This window comes from Malus sylvestris, chromosome 15 (assembly GCF_916048215.2).
Source record: "Malus sylvestris chromosome 15, drMalSylv7.2, whole genome shotgun sequence".
NCBI classification, from domain to species: Eukaryota; Viridiplantae; Streptophyta; class Magnoliopsida; order Rosales; family Rosaceae; genus Malus; species Malus sylvestris.
Window position 1 is genome coordinate 15345136 of NC_062274.1, and position 12084 is coordinate 15357219.

General features: G+C 40.0%; 2 protein-coding genes across 2 annotated transcripts; both read left to right on the forward strand.

Moving 5' to 3' along the window:
* Positions 1-5431: 5431 nt before the first annotated feature.
* Positions 5432-9292, forward strand: LOC126603907 (protein phosphatase 2C 56-like). Its single transcript, XM_050270941.1, has 4 exons — positions 5432-5945; positions 7724-8011; positions 8358-8463; positions 8607-9292. Exons 1-4 carry the CDS (start codon positions 5478-5480, stop codon positions 8918-8920), a joined length of 1176 nt encoding a protein of 391 aa, XP_050126898.1. The 5' UTR covers positions 5432-5477; the 3' UTR covers positions 8921-9292.
* Positions 9293-9530: 238 nt separating this feature from the next.
* On the forward strand, positions 9531-12035 carry LOC126603908 (histidine-containing phosphotransfer protein 4-like). The gene is made up of 6 exons (XM_050270942.1): positions 9531-10422; positions 10535-10605; positions 10708-10838; positions 11043-11111; positions 11267-11338; positions 11662-12035. Exons 1-6 carry the CDS (start codon positions 10362-10364, stop codon positions 11780-11782), a joined length of 525 nt encoding a protein of 174 aa, XP_050126899.1. The 5' UTR covers positions 9531-10361; the 3' UTR covers positions 11783-12035.
* Positions 12036-12084: the final 49 nt, after the last annotated feature.

The following is a 12084-nucleotide window of genomic DNA, read 5'->3' on the forward strand; positions in this document are numbered from 1 at the left end:
TCTTTTCCTGCTGCATTGCGGGTTTACAGAATGGGTGAGCAGCGCAAATGTCATCCCACTTCCACCACGAGATATGTATCCAAGTGCTTTTCTTTCTTTCCATTTTACCCCTCTCTCTGTCTCTATCTCAGCGCTCGCATGAACGCCTCTGCCGCCACCAGCTACGCCTCTGCGCTAGCCGACGTGGCGAACTCAAACAACACCCTTGAAGCCACCAGCGGCAACGTGGAAAAGATCGAGAAGTTCTTCGACGACTGATATTCTGATATTTCGACAAATTAAGCGTCTTGAGGGACTCACAAATATGGTTAAGGGTTGCAAGGCCTTCGTCATCAATTCCAAGGAATCCTTCAAGAACCAAATCTTCAAGATGTTGTAGTTGCAGGATAGGCGGAAGACATTTTTCTATGATCGGCATGCAAGAGAGATCCAAGCTCTGAAGCTCCTTGCATTTCATAGTGATAGATCCAACGCCCATATCAGTGACACATATGCACCATCTCAAGCAGAGCAATCTCAGCTTTCTCCACCCAACAGCCACATAACCAATCCCGATATCCGTAATCAACTTACACCTCGCCAGCATCAACTTCTCCAAGTTCTTCGCCTCCGCCACAGCCTTTGCCGCCGCGCCAGTCAACTCAATGTCGTTCGACAAGTCATTTTCCACAAAAAAAGAACAGTTCTCCGCCAACCTCCGCAGCCTAGTGGCAGTGGAGTTGTGGAAATTTTCAGGTCGACGGGCCGAGGGCTCATTCTAACAACATCGATATTGTCCCCACTTAACCACCTGCACAATCCTCAAGTGTGGGGTTTTATCACAAAATGCCTCGATGTTAGTTAGAGAGGGGTAATTCTATTTAAAGCACTTTCACTTGGGCCCTCTGGCCGATGTGGGACAACACTGGGGTTCCAACACTCCCCCGCATGTGAGACCCCATTTATGGGTCACACATGAAAATCCACATCGGCAACCACGTGGAGCCATTGGGGACTCACCCATCACGCGGGGCCATTGAGGACCCACCCAAACACGTGGCATCTTTAGCCTACGTGGACATCGCACGGGGCCAAAGGGGACGCACCCAATCACGTGGCAGTACGAGCCCGCCTCCTGACTCTGATACCATGTGGAAATTTTCAGGTCGACGGGCCGAGGGCCCATTCTAACAACATCGATATTGTCCCCACTTAACCACCTGCACAATCCTCAGGTGTGGGGTTTTATCACAAAAGGCCTCGATGTTAGTTAGAGAAGGGTAATTCTATTTAAAGCACTTTCACTTGGGCCCTCTGCCCAATGTGGGACAACACTGGGGTTCCAACAGGAGTGTCTAGAGCACGAGAGATTGATCGAACGGAGCGCGGACTTCCAGGAAGCAGAGAGTGAGGCGAGTAATGGGTCGTTGACGCGTGGACAACAGGAGAAATCGAGGTGGGAAATCGAAGAGTACCAGTGAAGAACTCTATGGAGGAGCTCGGAGCGAATGGGCTTGAGGGATTTGCGGTGGAGGCGCTCGAGGAAGTAGAAGGACTTGCAAACGAGAGAGAATGACTTTCTGGTAAGTGGGTCGTCGTCTAGGTGGTCAAGGACGGTGCAGATGATCTCGTCGGTGAAGATATCGAATGGGTGTGCAGAGTAAAGTAATGGAGTGTGCAAAGTTTGTGTTTCTGTGTGGGTTTTGCAGATTCACGGTGGAGGTGAAAAAATGAAAGAGAACCGACACAACTTTTTGTATCGTTTCCCACAGACGGTGCCAAATGTTGATGCATAAAACCGGAGGGGTCTTGGAACAACGTAAATCCAACTGTGAATCTGCAAGAAAGTAAAGAACACAAGATGTATCGTGGTTCACCTCAATGTTTGGGCTACGTCCACACTGATATTGTATTTCGCTGTTTGTGATAGGATTGTGAGGGGGAGAGAGCTTGAGAGCTTTGCTCTGAATATGAGAGGCTTGAGGTTTGTGAGGGTGAGGAGTCCCTTTTATAGACCAATGGCTCCTTACTTATTACATTTTTGCCCCTTCATTGATTACATAATTACATTTGAGTCCCCCGAGTATTTATACGAGGTCTAAATACGGAGGCCCTAAGCATGGTACAAACAGTATATGTAATATTTCTCATGCATATGAAGTAAAAATTGACTTTTAACTTTTATGACTTATGCATTAGAGAGAGATTAAGTCAATTTTAGAGTGAAAATATAACTGTTGAGTCTTTTAAATGTGGATAGCTACATTTAACTCTAGAGTTACATCCAAATCAAAATGGCTACATATGGTTTTAGAGTCATATGTGGCCGTGAATAAGGATTGGTTGAGTTGGTAAGAATTGTCTTTTAACTAGACCAAAATTTGGATTTGAGTATCGCTCTGGCAATCCCTCTTAGTGACATTTTTGTATGATTGATGATTCATTCTTATGTACATAGGAATGGGATTATGACAACCACTCCCTTTTTCTTTTCCTTTACTGTCGTCTCCTCCTCCAACTTTTAGTGGTGCTTCTTTCTGCGTTGATGAATTGTCGGTACAAATCTGATATAAAATTTGGTCGTATTAGATTTGATTAATATTTTGAACACGCAAAGGGATCAACACGTGGCAATTTCCTAATGTAAGTAGCTCTACCAAATCGCTTTCTTTACTAAACAAACACATTCCAACTAATATGATACTTAATTAACAATCTTAATCACTAAGCTCTCTCTATTTAGTGCAATCAAATTCCCCTTTTCAACATCTTTTATGGCCATTAAAGTTCGTTTTGGTGAAATTGCCGTCTTCCTGGCTTTTTATAGAGGAATCTATTCTTTAGAGATGATAATCTGTTTGTTTTTTATAATTAATTTGTCTTGCGTAGGAGATAGAAATGCTTTATTCCATGCAAGAGGTGCCACGTTTCCACGAATGTGTTCATGCATGTAAAAATAAAATTTGTTGTCCTAATCTGCGAACCCAAATTTGGTTGCTTGAGTTTTTTTTTCTTTAAGTCCTAATTGGGTCCATATAATTATGTGCTCATTTAAATACTTTTAAAATAATTTAAAGTGTTTTGGATGAAAATATTTTTGGAATCAATTTTAGTAAAAATGCAAATGAATCCTAGAAAAACACATGAAGTGCTTCCTATAAGAAGCACATAACTGGTGCGAAGCACATTAAGTGTTTTCAGAACCACAAATCATTTTCTTTAAAAGCATTTTAAGTCATTTTAAAAGCAGTTTCAAAAGAGCCATATACTATTTCTAACAAACAAATTTGATGACTGTCTTGAGTATTGCACCTTATATGTGCTTTTCAGGGAAAAACTTCAGTTCGGGCATATGGATCACTCTGCGCCCACACACACAATTTCTTGTGGTCTCTATCCTTTATATATGTTGGTATAGTGCGACAATCGTACTAAATATTTCTTTATTCTTACATAAGTTTAATTTGATCGATCTCATGCTACATGAGTATCACAAAATATATGGTGACGGCAGCAATGAAACCGAATATGATGATCCTACTTATGAAACTCTTCCTTTTGCATAAACTTATATTTTGTTCACAATGAAACATCTAAACTGCTTTAATATTTTAAAGGACAAGATTACAGAGTTCACCAGTTTAGAGAGAAATTCAACATGATAATTTGATTAAGTATTATTTTATGCAATGGAAAACAATCATGACTTAAATAAGCCGTTTATAACACCTTGTGACAATTCCAAAGTATTAAGAAATTAAGACAAAAGTAAAATGATATTAATTGGACGACAAACGAAAAATCAGATTTTTATTACAGAAATTAAAACGTTGTTCTGGAAGGTTAAACAATCGTTTTTTACCTTAAAAACGACCAACTCATGGTTCAGCTGGCATGAGTCTTGTTGTGCTCACGGTTCTCTTCAAAGTTATATAAAAACATACGTCTACTTGGTCAAACTATATACATGAATGATTGTATGTATATTTGCCATAACGCATACCGGACTTTAGTCCATCCTGGCAACGTGTTAATATATCAATAGTTATGTCACCTGAGTGCCGTTTGATCTGATCACCATCCAAATCACGTCCGGTCGACTTGACTTTATCCGATCCACTGGTCCCACCTCCCACCTTCGCCAGTTCTCTGTGGGGATTCCAAGTGGGCTCCACTCTCTACCCGCGCATAGCCATCTCTTTTTCTCTACTGTACAAAAATTCAACGAACACCGTCCGATCCCATCTACGATTGGTCGGAGAAAAGACAACCGTCCACGTGACACCCCATGTTTTCCATCGTTAGGATGTTTCCCACCGCCGTAACCCCATAAATTTCATTAACTGGTTAACACTTTTCTGTAAATAAATGTCAAATTCTACCTAATGGACTGGGCCCCACCATCTTGCCAACGTGCCACCTATTCCGATTATATAGAGATGGCGTACCCATTGCCTGGGTCCACCAAATGCGTATAATAGATTCCTCAAAGATAGAGTAGCCAACATCCGCTGCATCTCGTGTAGGCTACACCAACGTTGGAATGCCGAATAAGCATCTGACACGTCATCAAATGGACCCCATTCGATCAATTATTCTTATAGTTGTTATACTGTTAAGTAGTGTTACAAATATAATCCTGCTATATATACACGTATGTGTTTCATTAATACAATAATACCTTAAGCTCATATTATGTCATCAATGTTTTTCAATAACACTAAAGCTTGTTTTAGATTTTTTTCATTTTTTTTATAAAAACACTTCTATGGATAAGCGCTTTATTGGAAATAGGTTTAAATCTTGATTACAAATTCAAGTGCTCCTTAAAAAGACACTTAAAAGTGCTTCTTAAAAAGCATCTAGTAGGCATTCACTAGAAAGAGCTTATACGATCCACAAAAATTACTAATCCTTTTTAGCCAAATTCTTTTAGAAAATGGTTTTTTTGGTTAAAAAGCACATATTATGCATTTGTGAGTGCAAATAATGGAATACAAGAAGTCGTAGCCGACACGCATCGTTCTCCAATGTGGAAGCATGCATAGAAGGGACATATGAAATATAATCTAAAGTAACATCTGTCATATCGTGATACTGATACACAATGTTACAAATCTGTTCATGTTTTAAATGTTTTTGCAAGTCTGTTTTACGACGAATCTATATCAATCATGTCGCATATCCTAAGTCTAACTTTGTCAACGTTTATTGCGGGTGCATGGACCGGTGTACACATGCTGCAGCAGACAAGCAGCGCTCCAGCGTGGCAGGGCCATCTGAAATGAGGACACGTAACGGTGCAGCGAAAAGCAAATGAGTACGACTACAACAATCAATGCCCTCTTTTTTTCCCTCATTCACCACGGATGCGTGTGTCACCGAACTTATATCTCCGCACACGTGTCGCCTTCCTAGCAGTCCCTTCTCTCTTATTTTATCCCCATCCTTCCCTCTCTCTTTCTCTCTCTCTCTCTCTCTCTCGCTTGCTTCGGAACATGGACTCCACAGAGGTCGAGCAACTCGGGCGAGTCAACTCACTCCCCTACGTTGAACTGGCATCGACGAGCTCGAGCGTGAGCCTGTCCTCGGTACTCACCTCCGAGGACAACAGAAGCGCGACGAGCTCCGGCGAGGTCTCGCGGACGACGACGAGCAGCTCTGGCGAGATTCCGGCGCTGCTGGTCCCAAGTCTGGTCGACCCAGCGCTCTCGACCGCCGAAGAAGTGAGAGTGGCGGTTGCGCGGCCCAAGTGCGTGGGGAGGAACAACAAGGGAGTGACCTGGGGTTTCACTTCGGTGATTGGGAGGAGGCGAGAGATGGAGGACGCCGTCGCTGTGATTCCGAGCTTCATGTCTCGCTCGTGCGATCACGTGGGCGGTTGTACGGCTCCCGGTTCCAGATCCTCCTCCGAGATCTCACCCGTTCATTTCTTCGGCGTCTACGACGGCCATGGCGGCAATCAGGTTTCCTCATTAATCCATTTCTCCGTTAATGATAGTTTTTTTTTAGTTTTTTTTCTAATTGAGTGGAAGAATCCGGTTGGACGCGCGGCCGCTTCAAAAATCAGATAAATTAATTATTAATTAATATTTTAATTATAATTTGAGAGGAAGAAAATAAAAAAAGGGAAGTAAAACAGTAGCACTATAGAGGAGTGTGAATATTAGTTTGGAGCCATCATTGTTTCCGAGGAAGGACGACACGCGCCCTGCAAGGAGTGGTCCACATTAATGGATTTTTGGGGCGCGTTTCGTTCTCAACCGGGACACGTGTCTTTGGAATCTGTGCAATTTCGGTCTCAGTGAGCTGGGGCGCGCCTATTCCCTCCCTGTTTGGCGAAATTTTTTTAGGGGGTGCCTTGGATTGTGGGGTTAATGCTACCGTCACCTGCATGCGCGTTGCATTTCGTCACAGTCGCATCATGTAGTAACAGCAGGACCCTGTGGGCCCACTTGGTAATTGTGAAAACCCAGGCTGTTACTAGGTTACCAGAATTATGACACAACTGTATTATCAGCAATACTAGTAGGTGGGAGATTTTATGTTAGGTTTATATAAATAACAAATTTGATACGAATTAATATTAGTCTATTAGGTGGCTTAGACGAATTTCTGCTAGGGTATAATAAAGTTGTACAAAAGAAAAAGACCTAATTTTGGACTAGGGCTTATGTATCATTTAAATGAATAATTATATATCATATGTTTTAACTTTTTGACGATATTGTGTTATTAGATTGAAATGTTACAATAATGTAAGAAGTGTAGTGTGTAATCTTTTTTGGGGGGAAAAACTGAATGGATCGTGGCCACTGTCATCGTGGCGTTCTGTTTCAATTAAACACTGACATGTTTAAGTTTTGCAACGCGTGACATCGTATTATTAGATCGAAGCAAGTGTGACGATGAACACGTTTCATGCAAGTTGCTCTCCTCTTTGGAGCAGTTGATCAAACATTTTAGAAATTTGCACGAGTGCAGGTTTATTTATTTAGAGTAATAAGCTGGAGTGATCAGTTTTTGGCATTTGGTTGCATAAATGATCAGTTTTTAGTAACGACATATTGATCATATATCGATGACATAACAATCGCACGACGATAATATAACGATGACTTGATAAAAACTTATACTCTTTTTAAGTTTTTTCTACTGAGGAAATCGATAAAAAAAAAGAAAATTTTATGTTGCGATTGGTTTTTGTAAGTATTATGATTCGTTTAGGAGAAAATTATTAATTTTTATTTGGGTTGCCGGTGGGGCGCTGAGTGTGTAATTGTCTGAAAGGGACGAATCACCAAGATCATACCGGTTCCATTTTTGTTGGAAAGAAAAATCCTGGTGGGACCATTCTTTTTTTGTGGCTTTGTGTTTGATTTGTTTATAAACGGACGGTGGTATATTGGGTCCCCTTCCATTATTTTCTTTTGGAATCTAAATTGTGTGCTTTCTCATGATCTCACCTTGATTTGGACTGAAAATTCATAGCCTTCTTCTAACTTTGTTTCTGTACAAAAGTTTCTATTGAAAATGTATACTCACACATAAAACTGGTTACAATTATTTAATTAAAATAAACAACGGCACAGTTTGTTTAGCGTCTTCTGATTTTATTGTTGATTAAAAGTTTGTACCGGAACTTTATGTGCGTATTTTACCCTAAAGGTTTAAGGGTACAGTTACTTGCAGTTGTGTACTTATCCAATCTATCCATATTTGACACTATCCTGTACATCCAAAGGTGGCTAAATTTTGCGCTGAGAGAATGCATGAAGTGATTGCACAGGAGTGGGATCGAGAAACGATTGACGGCTATGAATGGCAAAGGAGGTGGGAAGCGGCCTTCTCAATTGGTTTTGAGAGAGCTGACAATGAGCTCATGGCAGAGTCAGTTGCACCGGAGATGGTTGGATCAACTGCAGTTGTTACGGTTCTATCTGGTTGCCAGATTATCACATCTAATTGTGGTGACTCTAGGGCTCTTCTTTGCCGAGGGACCGAAACAATCCCCTTAACTGTTGATCAGAAGGTCGCTTCACAAACTCTTCTTCTTCTTCTTTCAAAGTTTTCATAGATTTGAACTCTCTGTTTTGTTACTTCTGGTATATTTTTTTTAGAGCTTTACTCCTATTTGCAGGCATTGTTGATTTAAAGTTTATACCTTTCTAGATACATAGAAATCAAAGCTGAATTTATATTAAAATAATATCCTTCTTATCGGGGTGTAGTTAAGAACATTCAACCTGTAAAACGTGGACAGCAGTGAGAAAATAACAGGAAGTACTGATGTTCACAAGTTAATTTGGCTCTTAATATTATTGGCATTATTTTCGTAATGATATTAAGGACGCAGTTTCGTGTTGCTGCTTTTACAGCCGGATAGAGAAGACGAACTCGAGAGGATTGAAGGAGAGGGAGGGAAAGTCATAAACTGGAATGGAGCTAGGGTGTTTGGAGTTCTTGCCATGTCCAGAGCTATAGGTTTTCATCTCAGTCTTCTTAATATGCCGTTCCCTGTTTTCCATTTGTTTGTTGTATGATTGATATGGAAGAGCCAAGTTCTTTGTGATTCGATTCATTCAATGATCGAGTGCACTCAACCTTGAATGGTGGGTACATGTCAGGTGATAGGTATCTGAGGCCTTGGATAATTCCAGTTCCTGAGGTGACATTCATGACGCGGACTGACGAGGATGAGTGCTTGATTCTAGCAAGTGATGGGCTTTGGGATGTCATGACTAATGAAGAAGTTGGAGAGGTGGCTCGTCATCATTTAAGAAGGCGGCGAAGGTCAATCTCCACGCTTGACGATGTTTCTCCAGCACAAGTTGTTGCCGATCATCTCACTGAAATAGCATATGGAAGAAATAGTTCAGACAACATATCCATTGTCGTCGTTGATCTGAAAACAAAAAGAAAACGCCAGCAAAGGCTATGAGGAGGGGGGGAGTGAATAACACAAATCTTTTTCTCTCTTTCTATAAATCCAATTCTATCTCAGCCTCTCAAGGAATTCAGGAGGCAAGAGCAGGAAAGATCTAGTGACTGTCAACCGGTCGCGCATCTTCAGCCTTCAGCAACCTTTATCTGACCTGTACAGAGCTGACTTGGTCGATCACTTCAAACTGTAACAACTGGAAACCAGTTTGTTACTGCAGAACACTAGATCAATCCTCAATTTTAATTGGTTTGGTTGAGACAACAGTAAAAGATCATTTTCATAAGTTGCAAATTGTTCAATCATATTTGCTTGAAGAAAAGAAAAGAAAAGAAAAGAAGCGCGATGGCAAGAAAGATTTCTTTTTAGTTATTTGCTCATTCTTTCTTTCCACATTCCCAATTTTCCTGGCAGAATAGTACTCAATCTCGGCATTCTGAACTATAAATCGAAAACATAAGCTTCTATAAATGTTGTTTTCTCTACGTTTCCAACTTTTTTTTCTTTTTTTTTTCCATTGAACATCAAAGGAGTGAAGTTATTCTTATGATTTTGGCAAAAACTATTGGGACCAAGTTTCCTAGCTAGGAAGAAGCTGCAATTATGTCCATTTTGCTCTGCGTTCAAGTTCATCTAATGCATATAAATATTGCACTATACATGAGTGGATTCTTTCTATTCCTGTTTATAGCTCTCAAATTTAAAACCAAATTCTAAAGATGGGATATGACTTACGAGCTCTTGTTTTCTTATTTTGCACTCATTCCTGCTGTTTCTGTTCCTTGATTTTCCTTTGACGATTTACCCAATTCAATGGCTAGAGAAAAAGAGTCTCTAAAAATCACTTTTCTTGAAGGGTTAGGCGTCATGCTTCAAATGCATATAAGATTAAGTGTTTGAATTAAGCCAATTTAGATTGGAATATTTTTTTATAGAGAAAGCCAACATCATATTACATTCAAACGTGTCGAATTTTGAATTTAGAGCTCGAATCCAATCCGGCAAAGTTATGAAATCAACCGAATTAGGGTTTTGGATTGGATTTTGAACACCTTTAGAAATAAGTGGTATAATCTTTGCTTAAGTAATGAAAAAATAGTTTCAAATAGTTGACTTGGTATGCAATCCAGAGTACCAGATCCTCAACAATGACTGTTAATGAATTTACTCCAGAGAATCCATAGCTGTTACAAATAAACAAACAAAATCTCTATGCATTTATTTTGCAATCTAGGGACTAGATATGATGATATATAGAAACAAGGTGCTAAGAACCATTGCTCAGACAAGCGTCTCACGCGCACATTAACAACTGACAGTCACTCGCTCATATTAACAGTTGAGAGCCACGCACGCGCTGGCCGGGCGAGTGTTCTAAGCAAATTAAGCGGCTCTAGAAACAACTTTTGGAACGTGGCTCCACTGCACATCATTTCTTTGCATGCCAACACAATCAGCCATTTCTGCTGTTTGGATTCTGCATAATCTGCACTTTTTGAGGAGTAAATGCATGCCTATAAACGTGGCATATCCCCGATTTCTTTTCCTCGGTATATAAATCGCCTTCTCGGCTTGTCATTGTTGTACTCAATTCAATATTTTCAATGTCTGCAGAGATCAAGAAAATGGAGGGCAATTCCTTGCGTGAACAAGTTGCAGCCATGAGGCAATCTCTCTTTGATGAGGTCCTCTTTTCTCTCTTTCTTTTTGATAACCATTTCGTTTTCTCAGTTTTCGGTTGTTTTTTTACGTTGGATTTTTCTGAATATGTAGGACTGGTTTTGCAGGAAATTTTGGACAAACAGTTTGTGCAGATGGAGGAATTGGAAGATGTACACAACCCCAACTTTGCTGAGGAGCTTATGACCTTGTATTTCAGGGACTCCTCCAAACTGTTAGTTTCTGTGGAGAAAGCACTGTGAGTTCATTTACTACTTCTATAACATTAATTTCTTTCTATTTTCACTTTTTCATCCTCGTTGACGGGAGGGGGAGAAAATTGAACTTGAGACATTTTCCAGACACTGGAAAAAAAATGTTACCGGAACATGTGCTAGTTGGTCTTTCTACTTAAGGTTTGCCATTGATGATGATGACGACATCGGTTACCCTGTTTTCGTAGGGAGAGACCCCCGTACGACGCTAACAAACTTGATAAGTTTCTCCACCAGCTCAAAGGTAGCAGCGCCAGGTAAATCTGACATATTTAGCAAGAGGGCATTTTTCTGTATATTACAATAAATATAATAATTATTTTCAGGCTAGAATTTGAGCTCATATATTTGATAAAAATCTAACATATTTTTGTATAATTTGTGCAATTAACTAGACTGTTTTGTCATACAGCGTTGGAGCTAACAAAGTATGGATTGAGACCAACAAGATGAGGGAGGCTCTCAAGGCAGAAGACGTTGAAAGGTGATGAGATGCTACCACGTTAATTCCTAACTTTTATATTTTTCTTCCTTTAAAATCATAAAGTAAAAGTTATTTTAGCCGTTGTGGCTGATTTAGTTTTGCCTCTTTAAATTGTCGTTTTTGCAGTCATGTTGAGATTAGTGTCTTGTGCACGTTTTCTTATGTACTGTTCAAGTTTTATTTATGAATATTCAAAAGAAAATTAAAGCGTATTAGACTAGGGTCGGTTTTGGGAGTGATTATGGAAAGTTGGAATCACTTTTGGGAGAAGCTGTTTTTGCCAATTAGTGATTATAAACTTGTTCATGAATGCATGTGTGCAGGATCAAGAATCAGTTCCAACTGGTTAAAAGGGCGCACAAGACTCTCAAAGGAAAACTGGAACCCTACTTTCATCTGCTGCGACAAGCCGGACCTGCAGATGCTGCTCAGCCCCCTGAGTAAATGAAATGGTGAAGCAATGCAACCATGCATGAAGTCTATCTATATAATTAACTAGAGTAATTTAGTTTAATGTGGGAATAAATAAGCAAGGTTGCTCTTGTTGTTGTTGTTTTGTTTATGAATTAGGGGAATCATAAAAAAATGACTAAGGGTATCCTGAACCTTTTATGATGGTGTAGCAGAGAATGCAAATCATGAACTTCAAGTTTCATGAAGTATAATTTCGATTTATACCTTTGATTCAGTGCTTTAATTTCGGGTCTTGTTTCAAACCAAATCCTAGTTGTTTTCCATTTCCAAGC

Excerpts from the sequence above, each read along its gene's own strand:
- LOC126603908 (XM_050270942.1), top strand. The coding sequence starts at position 10,362 with ATGCCAACACAATCAGCCATTTCTGCTGTTTGGATTCTGCATAATCTG. Across the intron at positions 10,423-10,534 it reads TAATCTGCACTTTTTGAGGA|AGATCAAGAAAATGGAGGGC; the intron begins GTAAATGCATGC and ends CAATGTCTGCAG. Across the intron at positions 10,606-10,707 it reads GGCAATCTCTCTTTGATGAG|GAAATTTTGGACAAACAGTT; the intron begins GTCCTCTTTTCT and ends CTGGTTTTGCAG.
- LOC126603907 (XM_050270941.1), top strand. The coding sequence starts at position 5,478 with ATGGACTCCACAGAGGTCGAGCAACTCGGGCGAGTCAACTCACTCCCC. Across the intron at positions 5,946-7,723 it reads ACGGCCATGGCGGCAATCAG|GTGGCTAAATTTTGCGCTGA; the intron begins GTTTCCTCATTA and ends GTACATCCAAAG. Across the intron at positions 8,464-8,606 it reads TGCCATGTCCAGAGCTATAG|GTGATAGGTATCTGAGGCCT; the intron begins GTTTTCATCTCA and ends GGTACATGTCAG.